This window comes from Cetorhinus maximus, chromosome 17, assembly GCF_964194155.1.
Source record: "Cetorhinus maximus chromosome 17, sCetMax3.hap1.1, whole genome shotgun sequence".
In the NCBI taxonomy this organism is placed as follows: Eukaryota; Metazoa; Chordata; class Chondrichthyes; order Lamniformes; family Cetorhinidae; genus Cetorhinus; species Cetorhinus maximus.
The window spans coordinates 101,311,436-101,329,123 of NC_135895.1; the positions used below are offsets into that span (position 1 = coordinate 101,311,436).

The window sequence follows — 17,688 nt, forward strand, 5'->3', positions numbered from 1 at the left end:
GAGAATTCAGGAGAAACTATTTTAACCAGAGAGTAGTGAGAATAAAGGAATAGGATATGCTGATAGGGTAAGATGAAGTAATATGAGTGGGAACTTGTATGGAACATAAACACTGGCGTAGACCAATTGGGATGAATGGCCTATTTCTGTGCTGTTATATTTTATGTAATTCCATTTGTTCTATGTAAATGAATATGCCTTTGTATATAAGCAACAAATATTTGGAAATAATACAATAACCACTTGAATGGTACTCCACATTTCACAAGCTTGCAAAATCTCATCAGCTTTGAGTGAATTCTGCACCATTAAATTTTTAAAATCTGTTTCTTTAAAAAAAAAACTAAACAGATCTTTATGCATCTTGCCAGAAAAATGAGCTTTGTGTACCGAAGATAATAGACTAGTACAGGAATGTACTGACGTATTCAACGGTGAAACTGTAGAGTAAAATTGCATTTTTTAAAGTAGGCTGTAATAATTTTTAACAGGATCATTTATCCATTTTTAATTGTTTGTCATTTTTAACTGAAAGAGAACTGCTGAACCTGGTAATTAAAACTGTTAAAACATCAAGATAAGATGAAATAGTTGCTCATGCCAATGCTGTGTACCCTCAGAAAACCAAGAATTTTAAACTTGCTATAATTGTTCCTTTTTATTAAATCTGCACTGGAAAATAAAATATAATTAGCCAATCACTATATTTATATATTTCAACCACAACAACATAAGCAATCTTTTCGATATAAAAACATAAAGTGCTAGAAATACTCAGCAGGGCAGGTAGCATCTCTGGAGAAATAGAGCTAATGGGCTGAACTTAAAAGCCACAGTGATGTCCCCATCCAACGGCTGGAAAGCCAGTGGCACCCTTATCACGGCCATTTCGGGGAACTCCAATGGGATTAAATCCCAATCAGCCACTTACCAGTCTACTGTCGGAGTTCCTGGGGTCTACAGGATGAGGTTTTCACCTCCAATCAGTGGGCAGGCAGCTCTTCTGTCTCTACATGGCCATCTTCCTTTGTGCTGGGTATGACTTCAACCAGCAGAGAGTTTTCACCTTGATTCCCTTTGACTCCAGTTTTGCTAGGGCTCCTTGATGCTACACTCGGTCAAATGCTGCCTTGATGTCAAGGGCAGTCACTCTCACCTCAGGAGTTCAGTTCTTTTGTTCATGTTTGAATTATGGCTGTAATGAGATCAGGAGCTGAGTGGCCCAGGTGGAACCCAAACTGAGCGAAAGTGAGCAGGTCATTGCTAAGCAAGTGCCGCCTGATAGCACTGTTGACGACAAGAATTACTTGTCGCTGGTTGGAAAAAGCTCCACTACCAAACCAAGTTTGTGATGGAGCTTCTGAAGGTGAACTTTAATTTTCTAATATCCAAATGTCCATGGAAGAGAGGTAAGTGGGGTGGCCTCACTGGAGGTGGGTGACACAGGTGAGGGGTCAGTGTTGAGGGCAAGGTGCGTCTTCCTATGGGAGTGATTAATGGGCCACAAGCCGCCAGGGCATACCTGGGTTGAGACTTTTAATGGCTCTTAATTAGCTACTTAAAGGCCTCAAGGAGCAAGAAGGCTAACATCAACCTACCCCGTCCCTGACTTAAGCAGGGGGGTTGGGAAGTCAACGTGCTCTCCACACCATGCCTTCCTACCTGATTAAATGACCCCCCATCACTCTGGGAGAGGGGGGTACATGAAATTCTGCTCAACCTTTCAGATCGATGGCCTTTCATCAGAACTAGAAAAAGCTAGAGATGTGATAGTTTTTAAGTAAGTGAAATGGGGGAGGGTGGGAAAAAGAACAAAAGGGGAGGTCTGTGAAAGGGTGGAAAGCAGGAGAGATTAAATGACAAGAAGTTTGGTAGTGCAAGGCCAAAGGATGTATCTAGAGGAGATGTGAACAGAAGAGTGATGCCATCTGAAAGCAAAATCAACAGAAAAACAAGAGTAAAACCAAAACCTGGAAGTTCCCCTCCAAGCCACTCACCATCCTGACTTGGAAATATATCACCGTTCCTTCATCGTTGCTGGGTCAAAATCATGGAACTCCCTCCCTAACAACACTGTGGGTGTACCTACACCACAGGGACTGCAGTGGTTCAAGAAAGCAGCTCACCACCACCTTCTCAAGGGCAGTGAGGGATGGGCAATAAATGCTGGCCTAGCCAGTGATACCCACATCCCATAAATGAATTAAAAAAAGTAAAGAAACAAAATGGAGCAAGAGGTTACAGAGGTTACAAAAACAGACTATAATCTGAAACGTTATTTCTCTTCACAGATGCTGCTTAACCAGCTGAGTGTTTTTAATAGTTTCTGTCTTTATTTCAGAATTCCAGTATTTGCAGTATTTTGCTTCATTCTTTGACTGTTAAATTCTGTTTTAAAATATCTAATGCTAAATGTTTACACAGAATAATTACCCCCAGATAATCTGGAGGAAATGCATGTTATGTATTTTGAAAGCCAAAAAGGAGTTTGAGTTTTCCTAGGGTTCACAAGTTGTTTCCAAACAATTTGACGTATCAAGAATAATAGTGGCATATCATAACTGTACCATAACTGTATTTTTTAGACAAACTGATCCATTGCTTTGGTTATTCAAGAGCTTCAACCCCATTCAATTCCTGGTTCATCATCCATTCGTATTATGAGGTAGGAAAGAAGCTGAAAAAGATGCTGCCAGAGTAATAAAGAGATGTAAAAGGAGAGATCGCTTACATCAAACTCACAGCGGTCGCCGGCAAAGCTTATGTCGCAAATACAATGGAACTCATTGGGTAAGTTTTGGCAGAAACCTCCATTAAGACAAGGGCCTGATTCACATTCATCAATGTCGATTTCGCACCTGTAGGATGTTAAGAAGGAGACTTCAAATAAAACATTAATAAAAACAGAAAATGCTGGAAATACATAACAGATCAGACAGTATCTGAGGAGAGGGGAAGAGTTCGTGTTCCAAGTCGGTGACCTTGCATCAGAACGTAAACTCTGTTTTTGCATCGATGTTGCCTGACCTGTTGAGTGTTTCCAGCATTTTATGTCTTAGGTTCAAATAAAGCATTTCAAGCAGATTTGTTTTATTCTGGTGTTTAAGGAATACTGCCCTTTTGGGTTTTATTCAGTCACCACCCTAAGCCAAAAGTAATTCAAAAGCAAGTGATCTCTAACTGTGCTGCAATTGGCAGGAATATGTATGGATTAGCACTGAATACATAAGAGCAGACAATCAGATAAATATAGTTACTTCTTTGCAGAATGAACTGGTGGAATTGTACTTAAATATCTAGTACTCTTTCTATTTGTTGCTATTTCAATAAATCTCAAACCATTGTCTACCGTTGAATATGGAATGTTACACGTTAGAATCTTAGATGCTGTTTAGAGTACAGTAGTGCTAGGCATTCCTCTGTGTGGTCTCAGTGTCTTATACTTGGGGTATGCCCATACTATCTAATATCTAACTGTACAACAGCATTAGTACCTCCTTGGATATTCATGTCTTTCACATGTACTTATGAACGTTTCAGTAATTTTTTTCAAAGGCTGGCTGAGAAAACACCTGTTAAGATAAAGCTAGATATGAATCATGTGGCTGCTTTATTTCACAGCAAGTGAATGTACAGTGTAAGTTATCATCAGACTCACTTGGACCTGTACAATTTGTCTTCATGATATAATATAAATAATGAACGCATTATGCTTCCCCACATCAGTGGCTCATCTTGCCTGACTTAAACAAAATAACCTCTAACCACCTCCTGCATTTTGACCTTCAGAGCCAGGTGGATGCTCGTTCCTGCAGCTTTCTCTTTCAAAACCTGACTGCCAGTGAGTGCTTTTGGCTCTGCTGTTGTCTCTCGGTGTTCACAACCTGAAGGAAGGGCTCGATGGCAGAGAACTCCTGCTGATGGCAGGGTCATCCCAGCACAATGGGTTGTTTATTGATTATTGAGAAAGGCCAGCAAATTTCTTATTGTTTACAGTCTCTTGAGAAGCAATCTGAGCGCCTAATCCATTAGATTGTTAACAAGATTCACTTCAACGTTTTGAAAAGAAACGTATATGAATATATTTTGCTTTAAAAGCCAACATTTAAATGTAACTGCCTGCCAAATCCTTTATATAGAAAAAAATGGTCAAGCCCTGAAAAATGACATTGAGATTGCCCAGGATTGTACCCATTCTGCAGTGGAAAATAACAACGATTGCAAAACATGACGTGAATTCAAACCTGCATCCTAACAATGCTGCAATCACCTCCTCCACGTGTTCAGCATATTGATATTGAGAAAACTATTTCTATTTCTTGCTATTATTTAAAAGGATCATATCCCAAAATTCAAAACGCAAGGTATGGACAGAATAAAAACTTTCAATCAAACATATTGTTTTATGCTTTTCACAAAAATTAGAACCTTAAGATGATTCTAGAATTTCCTCTAATAAAACTGTCATCAGAAAATATACAGGATATAGAGAAGTCACAAGTATGTGTATATTATCATATTACTTTAATATTCCTATTTTAACATTAATCTTAAAGGACTATTGTTCCCTGCAAAATTATTCATAAACAGGTGATCACTTTACCCTCTGTTCATGAAGCTCAACACATAATACATGCATTAATAAATAAACTGCTGAGATTTTCTAGGCTTTGTGTCTCCCCAGATGACAGTGATTCCCCCTTTAATTGTATTGCTCAGATTTTATTTACCTGTCTTTGTATCTAGTACTGTTCATAACTGAATGGCTATGCAGGTGAGCTAAGCAAAGGTTCCTACCTATACTGATCTTGATTTAGTTGCTCGGAGCTAGGTGCAACCCACAGTCTGATTCTCTGATTTTTTTTTTCTCCTTCCCAGCATCACTTTCCCATTAGTGCTGACTGGCCCTGAGTACTTTCAACTTGTGTTTCACTTACTGGTTTCCAGTGAATCCTATAGGACACATACACCTTGTATTCTTCCCATCAGTGCAATTTCCCCCATTATAACAGGTCCAATTTTTCTTCTCATCAATGCAGAATGCAGCAGATAATCTAGGATTTCTACGACAAAAGAAAATTTGAATGAATTAATCATTTTAATTACTAATAATGATTAAACTATCCAAGCATCTCAGTGCAGTCACGCCTTTAAGTGTGCTTATCTCGCCTTTGTTTCTGTGTGTTTGAGTTCACAAAGGCTAGGAATGTGGGTATCAGAGAATTCAACATATTTTTCCCTATCTTTGCAGTAGTGGGCATCACTAGGCACCCTGATGTTAGATACAAAACCCACAGCCGACAATGGCACATCGGTGGCCATGTAGCACTTCCATGTGACGGGGAGACACACCACTTTTGCATTTGATTCATGCCAGTTGTACGAGAAATAGATATTATTTTTATGGTGATTGTATCTATTTGGATTATTTCATTCATGGCAGCTCCTCCATTTCCTTTTCCATTTCCAAATAATGGGAAATAAATTTGTCCAACTAGCAAGCTTCCTGTGAACTGCTTCAACTTTAAGCATTGCTGTCCCACTCTCCATTTATCATGTTCTGAGAAATCAATAAGATCAATATTCCACTTTGGTTGTCTGCCTTCAGTTCACTTACAAAAAACTTAAAGTCAAAGGATGTAAGACAAAGGAATGGAATATTTCCTATATTTTCTACCCAGTCTCAACATTGACTATTCCCCAACCAGATACCTCATGAGTAAATGATGGGCCAAATGGTCTTCTGGGCTGTGTGATTCTATGATACGCAATTATATACCTTTTGCAGACCCCGACAGATGTCAAAAATCTCTGTACTGAACCCCTGTGAAACTTCTATTTTTCAATCCATTACTGAGTGAAGCTGCTAATTGATTGACAACTGGTTCAGAATTAGGCTACTTTTATACCGTGGATTTGTGCCTGTCAGCAGCTGAATTGAAACTGCTGAGACTCGGTTTGCATAACACCTGTAAGAAAAAAAGAAGGCTGTTGTTCTTTCCATATGGCCCAAATTTGAATCCAGCGATTTGAAGTGAAATTTGGTTTGGTAATTCACTGTACCACCCAGTACTAAGTTATGCATGTTTGAAAAAAAGCATAACATTTATTTTCTTAAACCAGATTTTGCATCTGAAAGATTAATTTGATTCTAGGTGCAGTATTTTTCTGAAAGATGCTTTGATGCAATGCACCTGATCAGACACTATTAAAGCAGTTTATTATTAGTCACACTGTTTCACTGACTAAGCATTACTGAAGCTATTTTTCAAACCATCTCCATCACATGAATTTTAAACTGCAGTACATGAAATAAATTAAAATTTTAATTTAAAAATATTAAGAACATCAACAAACATTATAGGGGAGTTTATTATCAGTGGAATTTTTTGACAATGTTTTTAATAATGTAACAAAGGCTTGGCTCAATCCAAGTGGGTGATTTAACCCATTCAATCCATTGTGCCTGTGCCTGCTGAAAGCAAACTATCCAGCCTAATCCCGCTTTCTGACTTCTAGTCTGCAGCTCTGAAGGTTACAGCACTGAAGTGCATTTCCAAGCATTTTTTAAATATCATGGGGGTTTCTGCCTCTAATGCTCTTTCAGGCAGTGAGTTCCAGACTCCCCACCATCCTCTAGCTGAAAAATATTCTCCTCAACTTCCCTCTAATCCCTCTGTCAATTACTTTAAATCTATGCCCCCTTGTTGTTAACCTTTTTGCTAATGGATGTAGGTGCTTCCTATCCATTCTATCTAGGCCCCGCATAATTTTATACACAAATTATATCTCCCTCTGGGCCAAAATCCTAGAATTATCAGCAGTTGCTTGGGTAGAACAACTATTGTGATATCCAAATCTGACCTGTTAAAATATAGCTCACTATTTCCTAAGATTGATGCAATTATGTGACAACTTGTTTGGCAGCTACCTTGCTTTTTGTGCATGATTTATCTGGATAAAGTTAGCAGCTAAGAACATCCTGAAAAGGAAAACTTTTATATCAGAAAGAACTAAAGGTATAAAGCACAAGGATCTATCACTAGTCAGCTGAAAATAGTGATCAATACATGTTGGGATGCATAGAACTCATGTGAGCACATGGAACTTTTATATTCCATATCTCTTCCTGAAAGAAATTGTGTTGTTCAGCAAGGCAGATGGGCAGATAAAATCAAGCTGGTTATTTACCTACTCAGAACTCAACATCCTCCGGCTATAATAAGCTGCAGAGGTTTGCAGGTGAATGAAACACCCACCTAAAACAGGCTTTTCCACCAGTCAGATCCCAATGACATTTTAACCAGGGCCTGAGTAGAGAAGCCACTATGTCTTTATTACCAGCTGAAGCAGATCAGCAGTTGGGCAAAAGACAAAGAGGCCTTCCGAGGAAGTCAAATATCTGCATTGTTGGGCTGAGTGGGACAGAAGCATTCCTCCAGGTCCCACAAGGAAAGCCACAACTTTCTATTCCCTGGGCTCTCTCTCTTCCTCCCTTACTCTCCTGAAATCATCTACTCTGCCACTTACCTAGAAGCAAGCGAAAGGCTGCCTGATCTTCCTTTGATGGCAATCACTCTCTGCCCTCTTCACCCCTGTTCAAGGCGGTAAATTGACTGGTAACATTTAAATATGGCCTCTCACTGTCTCTTTGGGGGAAAGGTATCAACTCACTGGAATGGTTACCTGGAAACCCTCCTTGAGTTAAAATCCACTATGTTCTATATTCATGATGCTGGAAAAAGCTGGAATCTTCTACAATTATTATTGTGCTTTATAAAGATGACCTAATAGTGTTTCTACTTGTGGCGAAAGGCAAAACTAGAGGCCATTGATATGAAATAGTCACCAGTAAATCAAATAGGGAATTCAAAATAAGTTTCTTTACCCAGAGAGTGGCGAAAGTGTGGAACTTGCTAACATTGGGAGTGGTTGAAGCAAATAATGTAGATGCTTTTAAGAAAACACTAGACAAGCATATAAGGGCAAATGGAATAAAGGATAGGCTGATAGACGAAGATAAGTGGGAGGAAGTTTGAGTGGAGCATAAACAGTGCATGCACTGATTGGGCCAAATGGCCTGTTTCTGTGTTGCATATCCTATTTAACTTATGTAATATTTAGAGGTGAGTTAAACTAGCTGGATTGCTCTCCAAGGAAATCAGCATAGACTCGATGGATAGAATGGCCTTCATCTGTGCTTTATTAGCCTATGATTCCAGGATGTTTGTAAATCATCTAACTAAATACATTTTGGCAAAGTGAATCTAACACTTGCTATTTTTCACTGTCCAGTTTAATTTCAATGGGAAATCAGAATTAGCCCCATTACTACTTCATGGGACCATTATTAACCTTGGACCGTGATAACTCAGGATGACACAGAGTGAGACACAGATTCCAAGTTGTGGTCTAGTTATTGTCAGGCTGTTTATACAAGAAAACACTGCTGGAAAAAGCCTGGATTGTAATACAAATATGAATGTAATATCTTAAACAAAGCTAATTGAGTCTAATCCCTTGCAAATGATTATGAAGAATCTGAAACAGAGTCTTGTAGCAGTGGTATTATAGCAATGTTATTTGTTCACCTTCCAGTTTTATTAAGAATACATCATCTATTTTTTTCAAATGGGAGTTTAAAAACAAGAGGTAATCTTCCAAAATAGGTCAGAAATATTTCCTGTATGTGTTGGTGAAGATTCTTTAGAGTTTATTTAAACTAGTCAAATCTGTAACATTTTTATAACAGCAATTAAGATTACTTAATGATCTCTGAGCTCATCACTTATCACTAGCTTGCCAGCCAATAACCAAATAAAGAATTAGAACCCAAATATTAAAGATTAGCTTTTTGAAAAATGGCTTCAGCCCAAATGACCATTTCTTAAAGCATGAACTGAATGAATGTCATGAAAAGGGGGAACTGGTGCCAAGGACATGATGAACTCAGTTTATATGGATCCCTATTGCTTTCACATTTTCTTTTACTGTGAGCAAAAGAGAACTGAGGGAAGTTATCAGCACAAAAATCTTTCAGTACTTGTTCCATCAGGCAGCCCATTGTTCATTTGGCTCAGCTCCAAGACCAATTTGGTTTCCCAGCTGAGAGGGCTTGCACTTACATGTATGAGTACAACTCCCAGCAGTTAAACCATAAATGTCTTGAGAAAAGAGAGTGGGGCAGGGGGGAGTGGGATGAGGGTGTGTGAGGTGGGAAGAGGGCTAATGTATGAGTGCATCTGCTCTTTCTAGACATTTACATCAACTCTGGGTAGGTTCAGAAACTTGTTAATCCAGGTTTGCTCAGCCAAAACTCTATTGCCTGTCTCCTAACTCATACTGATAAATGTGAGGTAGTACATTTTGGTAGGAAGCATAGGGAGGTCACTTATAACTTGGAAGGTGCAAGTCTAGGTGGGGTAGAGGAACAAAGAGATCTCAGAGTATAAGTCCATCAATCATTAAAAGTTGCGCCACAGGATAGCAATGCCATGAAGGAAGTAAACCAAGCACCATGCTTTATCCCTGAAAGGATAGAATTGGAAAGTTATGCTAAAACCTGCATTGAACTTTGGTTAGACCACACTTAGGGTGCTGCATGCAGTTCTGGTCACCATACCCCACCATTGGCATGCCGTCAGCATGTTCTTACTTTCTGTGTTCTTACTTTCTTGATCAAATGCTTTCAATGCAAGATTGTCCAGCTATTTGCCAAAAATGAGCGATCTACGGAACACAATTTCAGGTCACCACAGAAGCTACTACAACAATAACTTATATTTGTATAGCACCTTTAACATAATAAAACATCCCAAGGCATTTCACTGGAGCATTATAAAATAAAATATGAAACTGAGTCACATCAGGAAATATTAGGTCAGATGACCAAAATCTTGGTCAAAGAAGAAGGTTTTAAGGAATTAAGGTATTAAAGGAGAAAAGTGAGATAGAGAGGTATAGGGAGGGAATTCCAGAGCTTGGGGCCTAGGCAACTGAAAGCATGGCCAACAATGGCGGAACAATTAAAATTGGGGGTGCACAAGAGGCCAGAATTAGAGAAGCACAGATATCTGAGGGTTGTAGGACTTGAGATTACAGAGATAGGGAGGAACAAGGCCATGGAGAGATTTGAAAACAAGGATGAGAATTTTAAAATCAAGACATTGCTTGACCGGGAGCCAGCACAGGGTCAGTGAGCATGAGGATGATATGGAAATGGGATTTGCCGTGAGCTAAGACACAGGCAGCAGACTTTTGAGTGATCTCAAGTTTACAGCGAGTTAAGTGAGAGTGTTAAGCTAATCATCGCCAATACTATTTCAATATTATCTTGAGATAGCACTTATCTTTTGTAGAAAGCATGCCAAAAACAATGGTACAGTTATGGATAAAATAACATCATTATCACTATCAGTAGTGCTTGCCACAAGCAAAGTGGTCAGAAGCACTGTGCGTTCTTAATGACACACTTGTTTTCCTGCTAGGTTGCAGTGGATAATGTGGGATGCATAATGCCTGCAATTGCCCAATAGTTCTGCACAGATACAAACATGTTCATAGACTCAAAACATCTTGCAAAAAGGCCAACAGTCAGGCTGAGTATAATGTCTTGGTGAATCTCTAAGTTGATGGAAGTGTCTAGAATGAATCATCAATTGGACAACAGTGCAATTTGAGAAGAAACAAGATAGTTATGAACAAAACAAAAGTAAATGTATTGTTTACTTTTATATTAGACTACAACTGTGCTGCAAAGTAAAGACAGGTTAACTTCAACATTGTTAATTTTTACAATTAATTTCTACTTACTCACAAAATCTTCCAGTGAAGTTATTGGGACAACTACATAAGTAACTGTTAACGACATCAATGCATGTAGCTCCATTTGTACACTTGTGCTTTTGACAGTTGTCTATGTTCACTTCGCAATTAATGCCCTTGAAGCCAGGTTTACATATACATTTGTATGCTGCATCTTGGTCAGTGCAGCTGCCGTGAATACAAGGACTTGACTGACACTCATTGATGTTGACCTCACAGTTCAGGCCTGTCCAGCCTGAAGGACAGCTACATTGATAGTAACTGATCATGTCCTCACAGCTTCCATTGTTTTTGCAAGGATTGGATACACAGATGTTCTTCGTCGGGCATCCCAATAATACAGGACTGGAAGATATTTTGATAAACTGATCTTGCTGAGGCTTGATAATGTGCATATTATCATTTGCAAAGTATGGTAAGGATATGCCACTAAGTTTCATTGTGTTCAGACATCCTGCGAGACTGCCTCTTTTTTTAGGGCCTCCACTCCCTAGATAAATATCCGTTCCTTCTAACAGAAAGTTCAGATTCCCACTGACAACTGTACTTGTCACCATCTCTTCTTTCTTGTCTATCACCATCTGCCACCTGGAATACTCAAGCCAGGGATCTATCATGTAAAAAATAACTTCATGCCAGAGACCATCGCTAATTGTTCTTGAGCTGATTATACTCAGGTTGCCCAGGCTGTTCCCACTTTGTATCATAAATATTAAATGACACTGCTGGATAGCAACTGTGATAAAGTCTTGCTCCTTTTCAGCATGGAGTATAACAGCATTCGAGTTCCTCGTTCGAAGACTAAATGTAATGTTGGTGAGTTCTCGCTTGATCTTGCCGTTTCCTCTGAAAGCCAGGTCACTTTTCCATCCTTTAAAAGTTGCATTAACAAGACCTGTGTTTAAATCAAAAAGAAACAAAGTTAGAAGGCTAGTACAGAATGTCTCACCTGTGGGTCAAACTCAACACAAATCCCTGTATATTATTGGCCAGTGATAACATTGGCCCTTAAACCAATAATAAAGCAGCTTCAGAAATTGAAGACTTTCATTGTTTTGGTTTGAATAATTAGCAAGTTTGAATAATTAGTACATCTGATTTACACACACTTTTTCATTCATTTTCTAAATCCCAGAATTGGAGAAGGCACTTTTGTCATTCCGACAAACTGAATTAATAACAACTGTAAAGACTGAACCAAACTCATTAGTACTGTGCGTATGTCGAAATATGTGAGTACAGGAGAAGTCAATGCTGAGTAAAGTCATTTAGACTAATGGCAACATGAATAGATGAAACCAGTAAGGTTACCAGTAGAGTAGGTTTGACTAACCAGGGAAAGTACTGGCCCCACAAGGAAAGTTTAAAAAAAAGTAAAACAACTTTTTGAGCCTCCATCAGCCACAAGGACATAGAGGATTGGATAAGGAAAAAAAACAAGAGGCTTATGGCAGATACAGAGGGCTGAAAACAATGGAAGCCTTAAAGAAGTATAGTAAGTGTAGGGGGGGTACTTAAAAAAGTAGTTAGGAGAGCAAAGAGGGGGCATGAAAAAATACTGGTGGACAAGATAAAGGAAAACTCCAAGACATTTTATAATTATATTAAGGGCTAGAGGATAATCAGGGAAGGAGTAGGGCCCATTAGGGATCAAAGTGGCAATCTGTGCGTGGAGCTGGAGGACATAGGTGAGGTTTTAAATGATTACTTTTCACCTGTGTTCACTATGGAGAAGGACGATGTAGGTGTAGAAATCAGGGGGGGGAACTATGATACACTTGAACAAGTTAACATTGAAAGGGAAGAGGTATTATCGGTTTTAGCAGGCTTAAAAGTGGATAAATCCCCAAGCCCAAATGAGATATATCCCAGGCTGCTAAGTGAGGCAAGGGAGGAGATTGCAGGGGCTCTGACATTAATTTTCAAATCCTCTTTGGCCACAGGAGAGGTGCCAGAGGACTGGAGGACAGTGAATGTGGTACCATTATTCAAGAAGGGTAGTAGGGATAAACCAGGTAATTACAGGCCAGTGAGTCTAACATCAGTGGTAGGAAAACTATTGGGAAGAATTCTGAGGGACAGGATTAATCTCCACTTGGAGAGGCAGGGATTAATCAGGGATAGTCAGCATGGCTTTGTCAGGGGGAGATCATGTCTAACAAATTTGATTGAATTTTTCGAAGAGGTGATTACTTGTGTAGATGAGGGTAGTGTAGTTGATGTAGTCTACATGGACTTCAGTAAGGCTTTTGACAAGGTCCCACATGGGAGAATGGTCAAGAAGGTAGGAGCCCATGGGAATCCAGGGCAATTTGGCAAATTGGATCCAAAATTGGCTTAGTGGCAGGAGGCAGAGGGTGATGGTCGAAGGTTGTTTTTGCGATTGGAAGCCTGTGATGAGTGGTGTACCACAGGGATCGGTGCTGGGACCCTTGCTGTTTGTAGTGTACATTAATGATTTAGACGTGAATATAGGAGGTATGATCCATAAGTTCACAGGTGACACTAAAATTGGTGGTGTCGTAAATAGTAAGGAGGTAAGCCTTAGATTACAGGATGATATAGGTGGGCTGGTAAGATGGGCAGAGCAGTGACAAATGGAAATTAAGCCTGAGAAGTGTGAGGTGGTGGATTTTGGGAGGACTAACACGGCAAGGGAATACACTGTGAATGGCAGGACCCTAGGAAGTGCAGAGGATCAGAGGGACCTTGGTGTACATGTCCATAGATCCATGAAGGCAGCAGCACAGGTAGATAAGGTGGTCAAGAAGGCATATGGGACACTTGCCTTTATTAGCCAATGCATAGAATATAAGAGCAGAGAGGTTATCTTGGAGCTGTATTAAACACTAGTTAGGCCACAGCTGCAGTACTGTGTGCAGTTCTGGTCGCCACACTATAGGGATGGTGTGATTGCACTGGAGAGGGTGCAGAGGAGATTCACCAGGATGTTGCTTGGGTTGGAGTGTTTCAGCTATGAAGAGAGACTTAGTAGGCTAGGGTTGTTTTCCTTAGAGCAGAGAATGCTAAGGGGGAACCTGATTGAGGTATACAAAATTATGAGGGGCATTGATAAGGTAGATAGGAAGAAACTTTTCCCCTTAGCGGAGGTGTCAATAACCAGGGTGCATAGATTTAAGGTAGGGGGCAGGAGGTTTAGAGGGGATTTGACGAAAAATGTTTTCACCCAGAGGGTGGTTGGAATCTGGAACACACTGGCTGAGGGGGTGGTAGAGGCAGGAACCCTCACAACATTTAAGAAGTATGTAGATGAGCACTTGAAATGCCTTGGCATACAGGGCTACGGGCCAAGTGCTGGAAAATGGGATTAGAATAAATAGGTGGTTGATGGCTGGCATAGACATGATGGGCCGAAGGGTCTGTTTCTGTGCTGTATAATTCTATGACTCTACGACAACTCTTATTCCCACGCAGGTTCAAGTAACATTTTGCCCAAGTGCAATTTAGGAATTTGCGAAGGACCCCACCATCACAGGTGCCCATCTTGCCTGCTCAAGAGAGCAAGATCTCAGCTGATGAATCACACACAGGCAGTTTTATCTAGCCTGCTCTCCTATCTGATTTCCTTTTTCCAGGCAGATAGATGTAAATTTCCCCTTGAATTGCAGTTTAATGCAATACAGGTAACTGTTTTTTGTTTCATTAGGATTGTGAAAAATTTCCCTCCTGACAACGTTAACTGCAAATGCCTACTACAGTTGGAATTGTTTGAATATAAAACTAAAAAATCTCCGTAGCATTGCAAATGGGGAATGAAAATCAAGCATGGTCCTCAGGTACACTAGGAATAGAGGCCAGCAGGTAATTGAAGTGCAGCATGCAAGTGTAATTCAGTCTCTGTTTTAAAGTCTTTGCATTTATATTTGCATTATGAATTCTATGGTCACATTTTGGTGACCTGCCACACTGTAATTATATCCTCCTGGCACTGAAATGCTACCACTGGAAAGATGATGTAATTACAGCCTGACGGGTTTACAGAGGAGCTTCCGCTTATAAATCTGGACATGGGAATTTATATTAGAAACAATTGATAGGAAATGCATGCAGATGTAAGATTTTTAACACATAAGTAGATGTGAACATTTTGTGAATGTTGAGTTGGTCAAGTCTGCAGGATCGCTTGTAACATTTCAAGAAACTCTCACCAAATTCCAAAATCTTTAATAATTACAACATCTCCCGCAGCAAGGGATTTTAGGCTCAAAGCAGTTTTGAAAGTGCACCAGACATGGTTATTTGTTCAATGGACCTGGTTCTCTACAAATAGATTTTTGTGTCTAAGTTTTCAAGGAAAAAAACTGCCAGAGATTCTGGAATTTACAAGAACTTATAATTAATCTGTAAAATATTCTTTTAGTATCTAGTCTTCAGCACTAATTGCTGAAATATGGAGTGAGCGCATTAATGACTTCTGGTCTACATCAGTGGTGTGAAATTGGGCCCTCAGGCATTGAATTTTGTAACAGGCTAGAGTTACACTTTTATGGAAACAATGAGCAACTATTTTCATGATTGTACATAGGGCCACAGACTTCCACCAACCTAAATATAATTATTGTGAAGGAGGTTTCTGACATTAAACAAGGAAAGTCAAGCCAAAAAATCAATTATGTATCTCGGTTTCAGAGAGGTGGAATAACTTGCCAGGCTTTATTAGGATATTTGACAGATAAGAGTAAATTTCCCAAGGCTGTGCTAGTGGCATGTTGGGAATAAGTCTTATAAAATTAGATCCATGTACCCAATGCTCAAGGTGCTGCATTTGCCGTGAGAACATTTGCTGGGTTTTCTGTGCCACGCAAACAAGGTGAATCTCATTAAGATCTTAAAATAATATGCAAATAGATTCCACAACAGATTTTTCCGCTATGTACTGTGTTCTCCCCATAGCATAGCTCATCTCTGTGAAGTAAGCCATGACTGTTTAGTAGACATGGTCTTGAGATATATCGACAATGCTGTTGTTATTTTGGCCAGAAAAACCATTCCCTTCTGGTGGACTCCCATTCTAACTTTGTTGCTGTCCATCACAACAGGTGCATGGCTGAGACCTAGGGTTGCATCTTCCAGTCGGTGAGCGTGGGCGGGGCCTGCTCATCGACACGTAAAATGACAAGGGGTGACGTCGGGCGTGCGTTCTGACCTCACCCCGCGTCATTTAGATTTTCAGTTCGTCGGGCGCGCAGCCGAGACGGCTGCGCACCCGCTGAACTGTCAACAGCTACTTAAAACGTACTTAAACGAATTAATGGGCCTGCCCGTCCAACCTTAAGGTTGGCGGGCAGGCCAAGAGCCCAGGTGGCCTTCAGAAAAAACATGAAACCTCATCCATGGGCGGGATGAGGTTTCATGAGGGATTTAAAATGTCTATGAAATGTTTAAATCAAAGATATTGACATGTCCCAGCTCATGTGACACTCACATTAGGGAACATGTCAGGAATATTTTTCCTACCCTTCCAAAAATTTTTGCAACTTCCACTGATCTCCCCGAGGCGGCACTATGCCTCAGGGAGATCTGCGCGCATGCGCGAAAGAGCGCACTCCCGGCTCAGGGAATCTCCGCCCCCCCGCCCGCACAGGGAACACATAGCGCTTCCGAGCGGACGTCACGCTGGGTGGGCCTTAATTGGCCTGCCCACTTAAAATGGCGGCACACCCGATCGGGAACCCACCCACCCACGCCTGCTCCTGCACATTCCACCCCCCCCCAACCCCAACCAACAGGGGGAAAATGCTGCCCCTAGAATCATCAGGTCATGAACTCAGGGAAAAATTTTATACCTGACTTTGTGGGATAGAAGCTGCAGCTTATCCTGATAAGGTAAGATCTGGGGCTTTCCCACTCTGGCTGCAAAGTGCTGGCATGGGAACACTTGATTTCACCTTATAGAGGAGGAAGTGGGATACCAGGCTGGGTTCAGGGCCTGGAGCTCTGAATGTCATGTAGCCAGAAATTTTGGGGGAAGTTTAAGCTGGTCCCTTATGTAAGGAAGACACATGGAGCATGTATATTGTTCTTTAGGGCAGCAAGGCCTGCTGCATAGAGCTTTCTCTGAGTCTTATTTGATGTCAGTGGGCAGTGAGGTGTACACAATATTCCCTCAGGCCTCTAAAGGCCTGCTTCTATAGGCTTCTCCCCAGAACGTTAGGTTACATCAGTGATGATGAGGCAATCTCAGCCTTTTTGAATTTGAAATTAGTGGGAAAACGTACAGGAACATTGAACTTTGTAAGCCTTTCCAATAACCTAACTTACACTTGGCATTCTTTGAGAGTTCTCAAAATAACTTAAAAACTGCATTATAACATTGCACCAATAAGTTCAATGCAGTTGGTCAATTTGGCCCAAAAAAAATCAAGCTGCGTGCTTTAGTGCAAAGGTACAATGGACTCTAATGTCTAGCAGCAATGGATATTTCACTAACTCACGCAAAAGTCCTTTTGATTAGAGTTATTCGATGCTTAGGACAATCTTGATAAATATTTTGGGGTTAAGGAGGGTAGAACAGAAGATGGGAAATGTGAATGAGGTGCATCATTGCAGCCTTTCAAGAGCATTGGAGGTAATAAAAGAACTCAAGGATTAATGCATTTGATAAGTTCATTCACTGGTCACTGGTATGTTTATGTTTGGGGAAGAGAGGGAGATTCAATTTAAGCTACTTACAGGTTATTTTTCGAGAAATTTGTTCTCTATCTGTTTAAGTTATTGAAATAAATCAATAGATTAACTATTCAGAAAAGGGGAAAGCACTGTTCTCATCTTTCCTCCTTCATATTTTCTCTTGATGAAGGAGAACTTTTTCCTCTTAAATATTCGACTTAATCTCACAGGAGC

General features: G+C 40.2%; 1 protein-coding gene across 5 annotated transcripts in view; it reads right to left on the reverse strand.

Moving 5' to 3' along the window:
* Nucleotides 1-17,688, reverse strand: part of crb1 (crumbs cell polarity complex component 1) — a 130,993-nt gene that overhangs the window by 24,221 nt on the left and 89,084 nt on the right. For 4 of the 5 annotated variants that reach the window (XM_078561722.1, XM_078561721.1, XM_078561720.1 and 1 more), the window contains exons 9-11: nucleotides 10,813-11,719; nucleotides 4,938-5,063; nucleotides 2,732-2,858 (exon numbers count right to left, since the gene is read on the reverse strand). In XM_078561722.1, the coding sequence (XP_078417848.1) occupies nucleotides 2,732-2,858; nucleotides 4,938-5,063; nucleotides 10,813-11,719 (1,160 nt within the window). The remainder of the gene's footprint in view (nucleotides 1-2,731; nucleotides 2,859-4,937; nucleotides 5,064-10,812; nucleotides 11,720-17,688) is intronic. The other variant, XM_078561724.1, reaches the window with a different exon arrangement.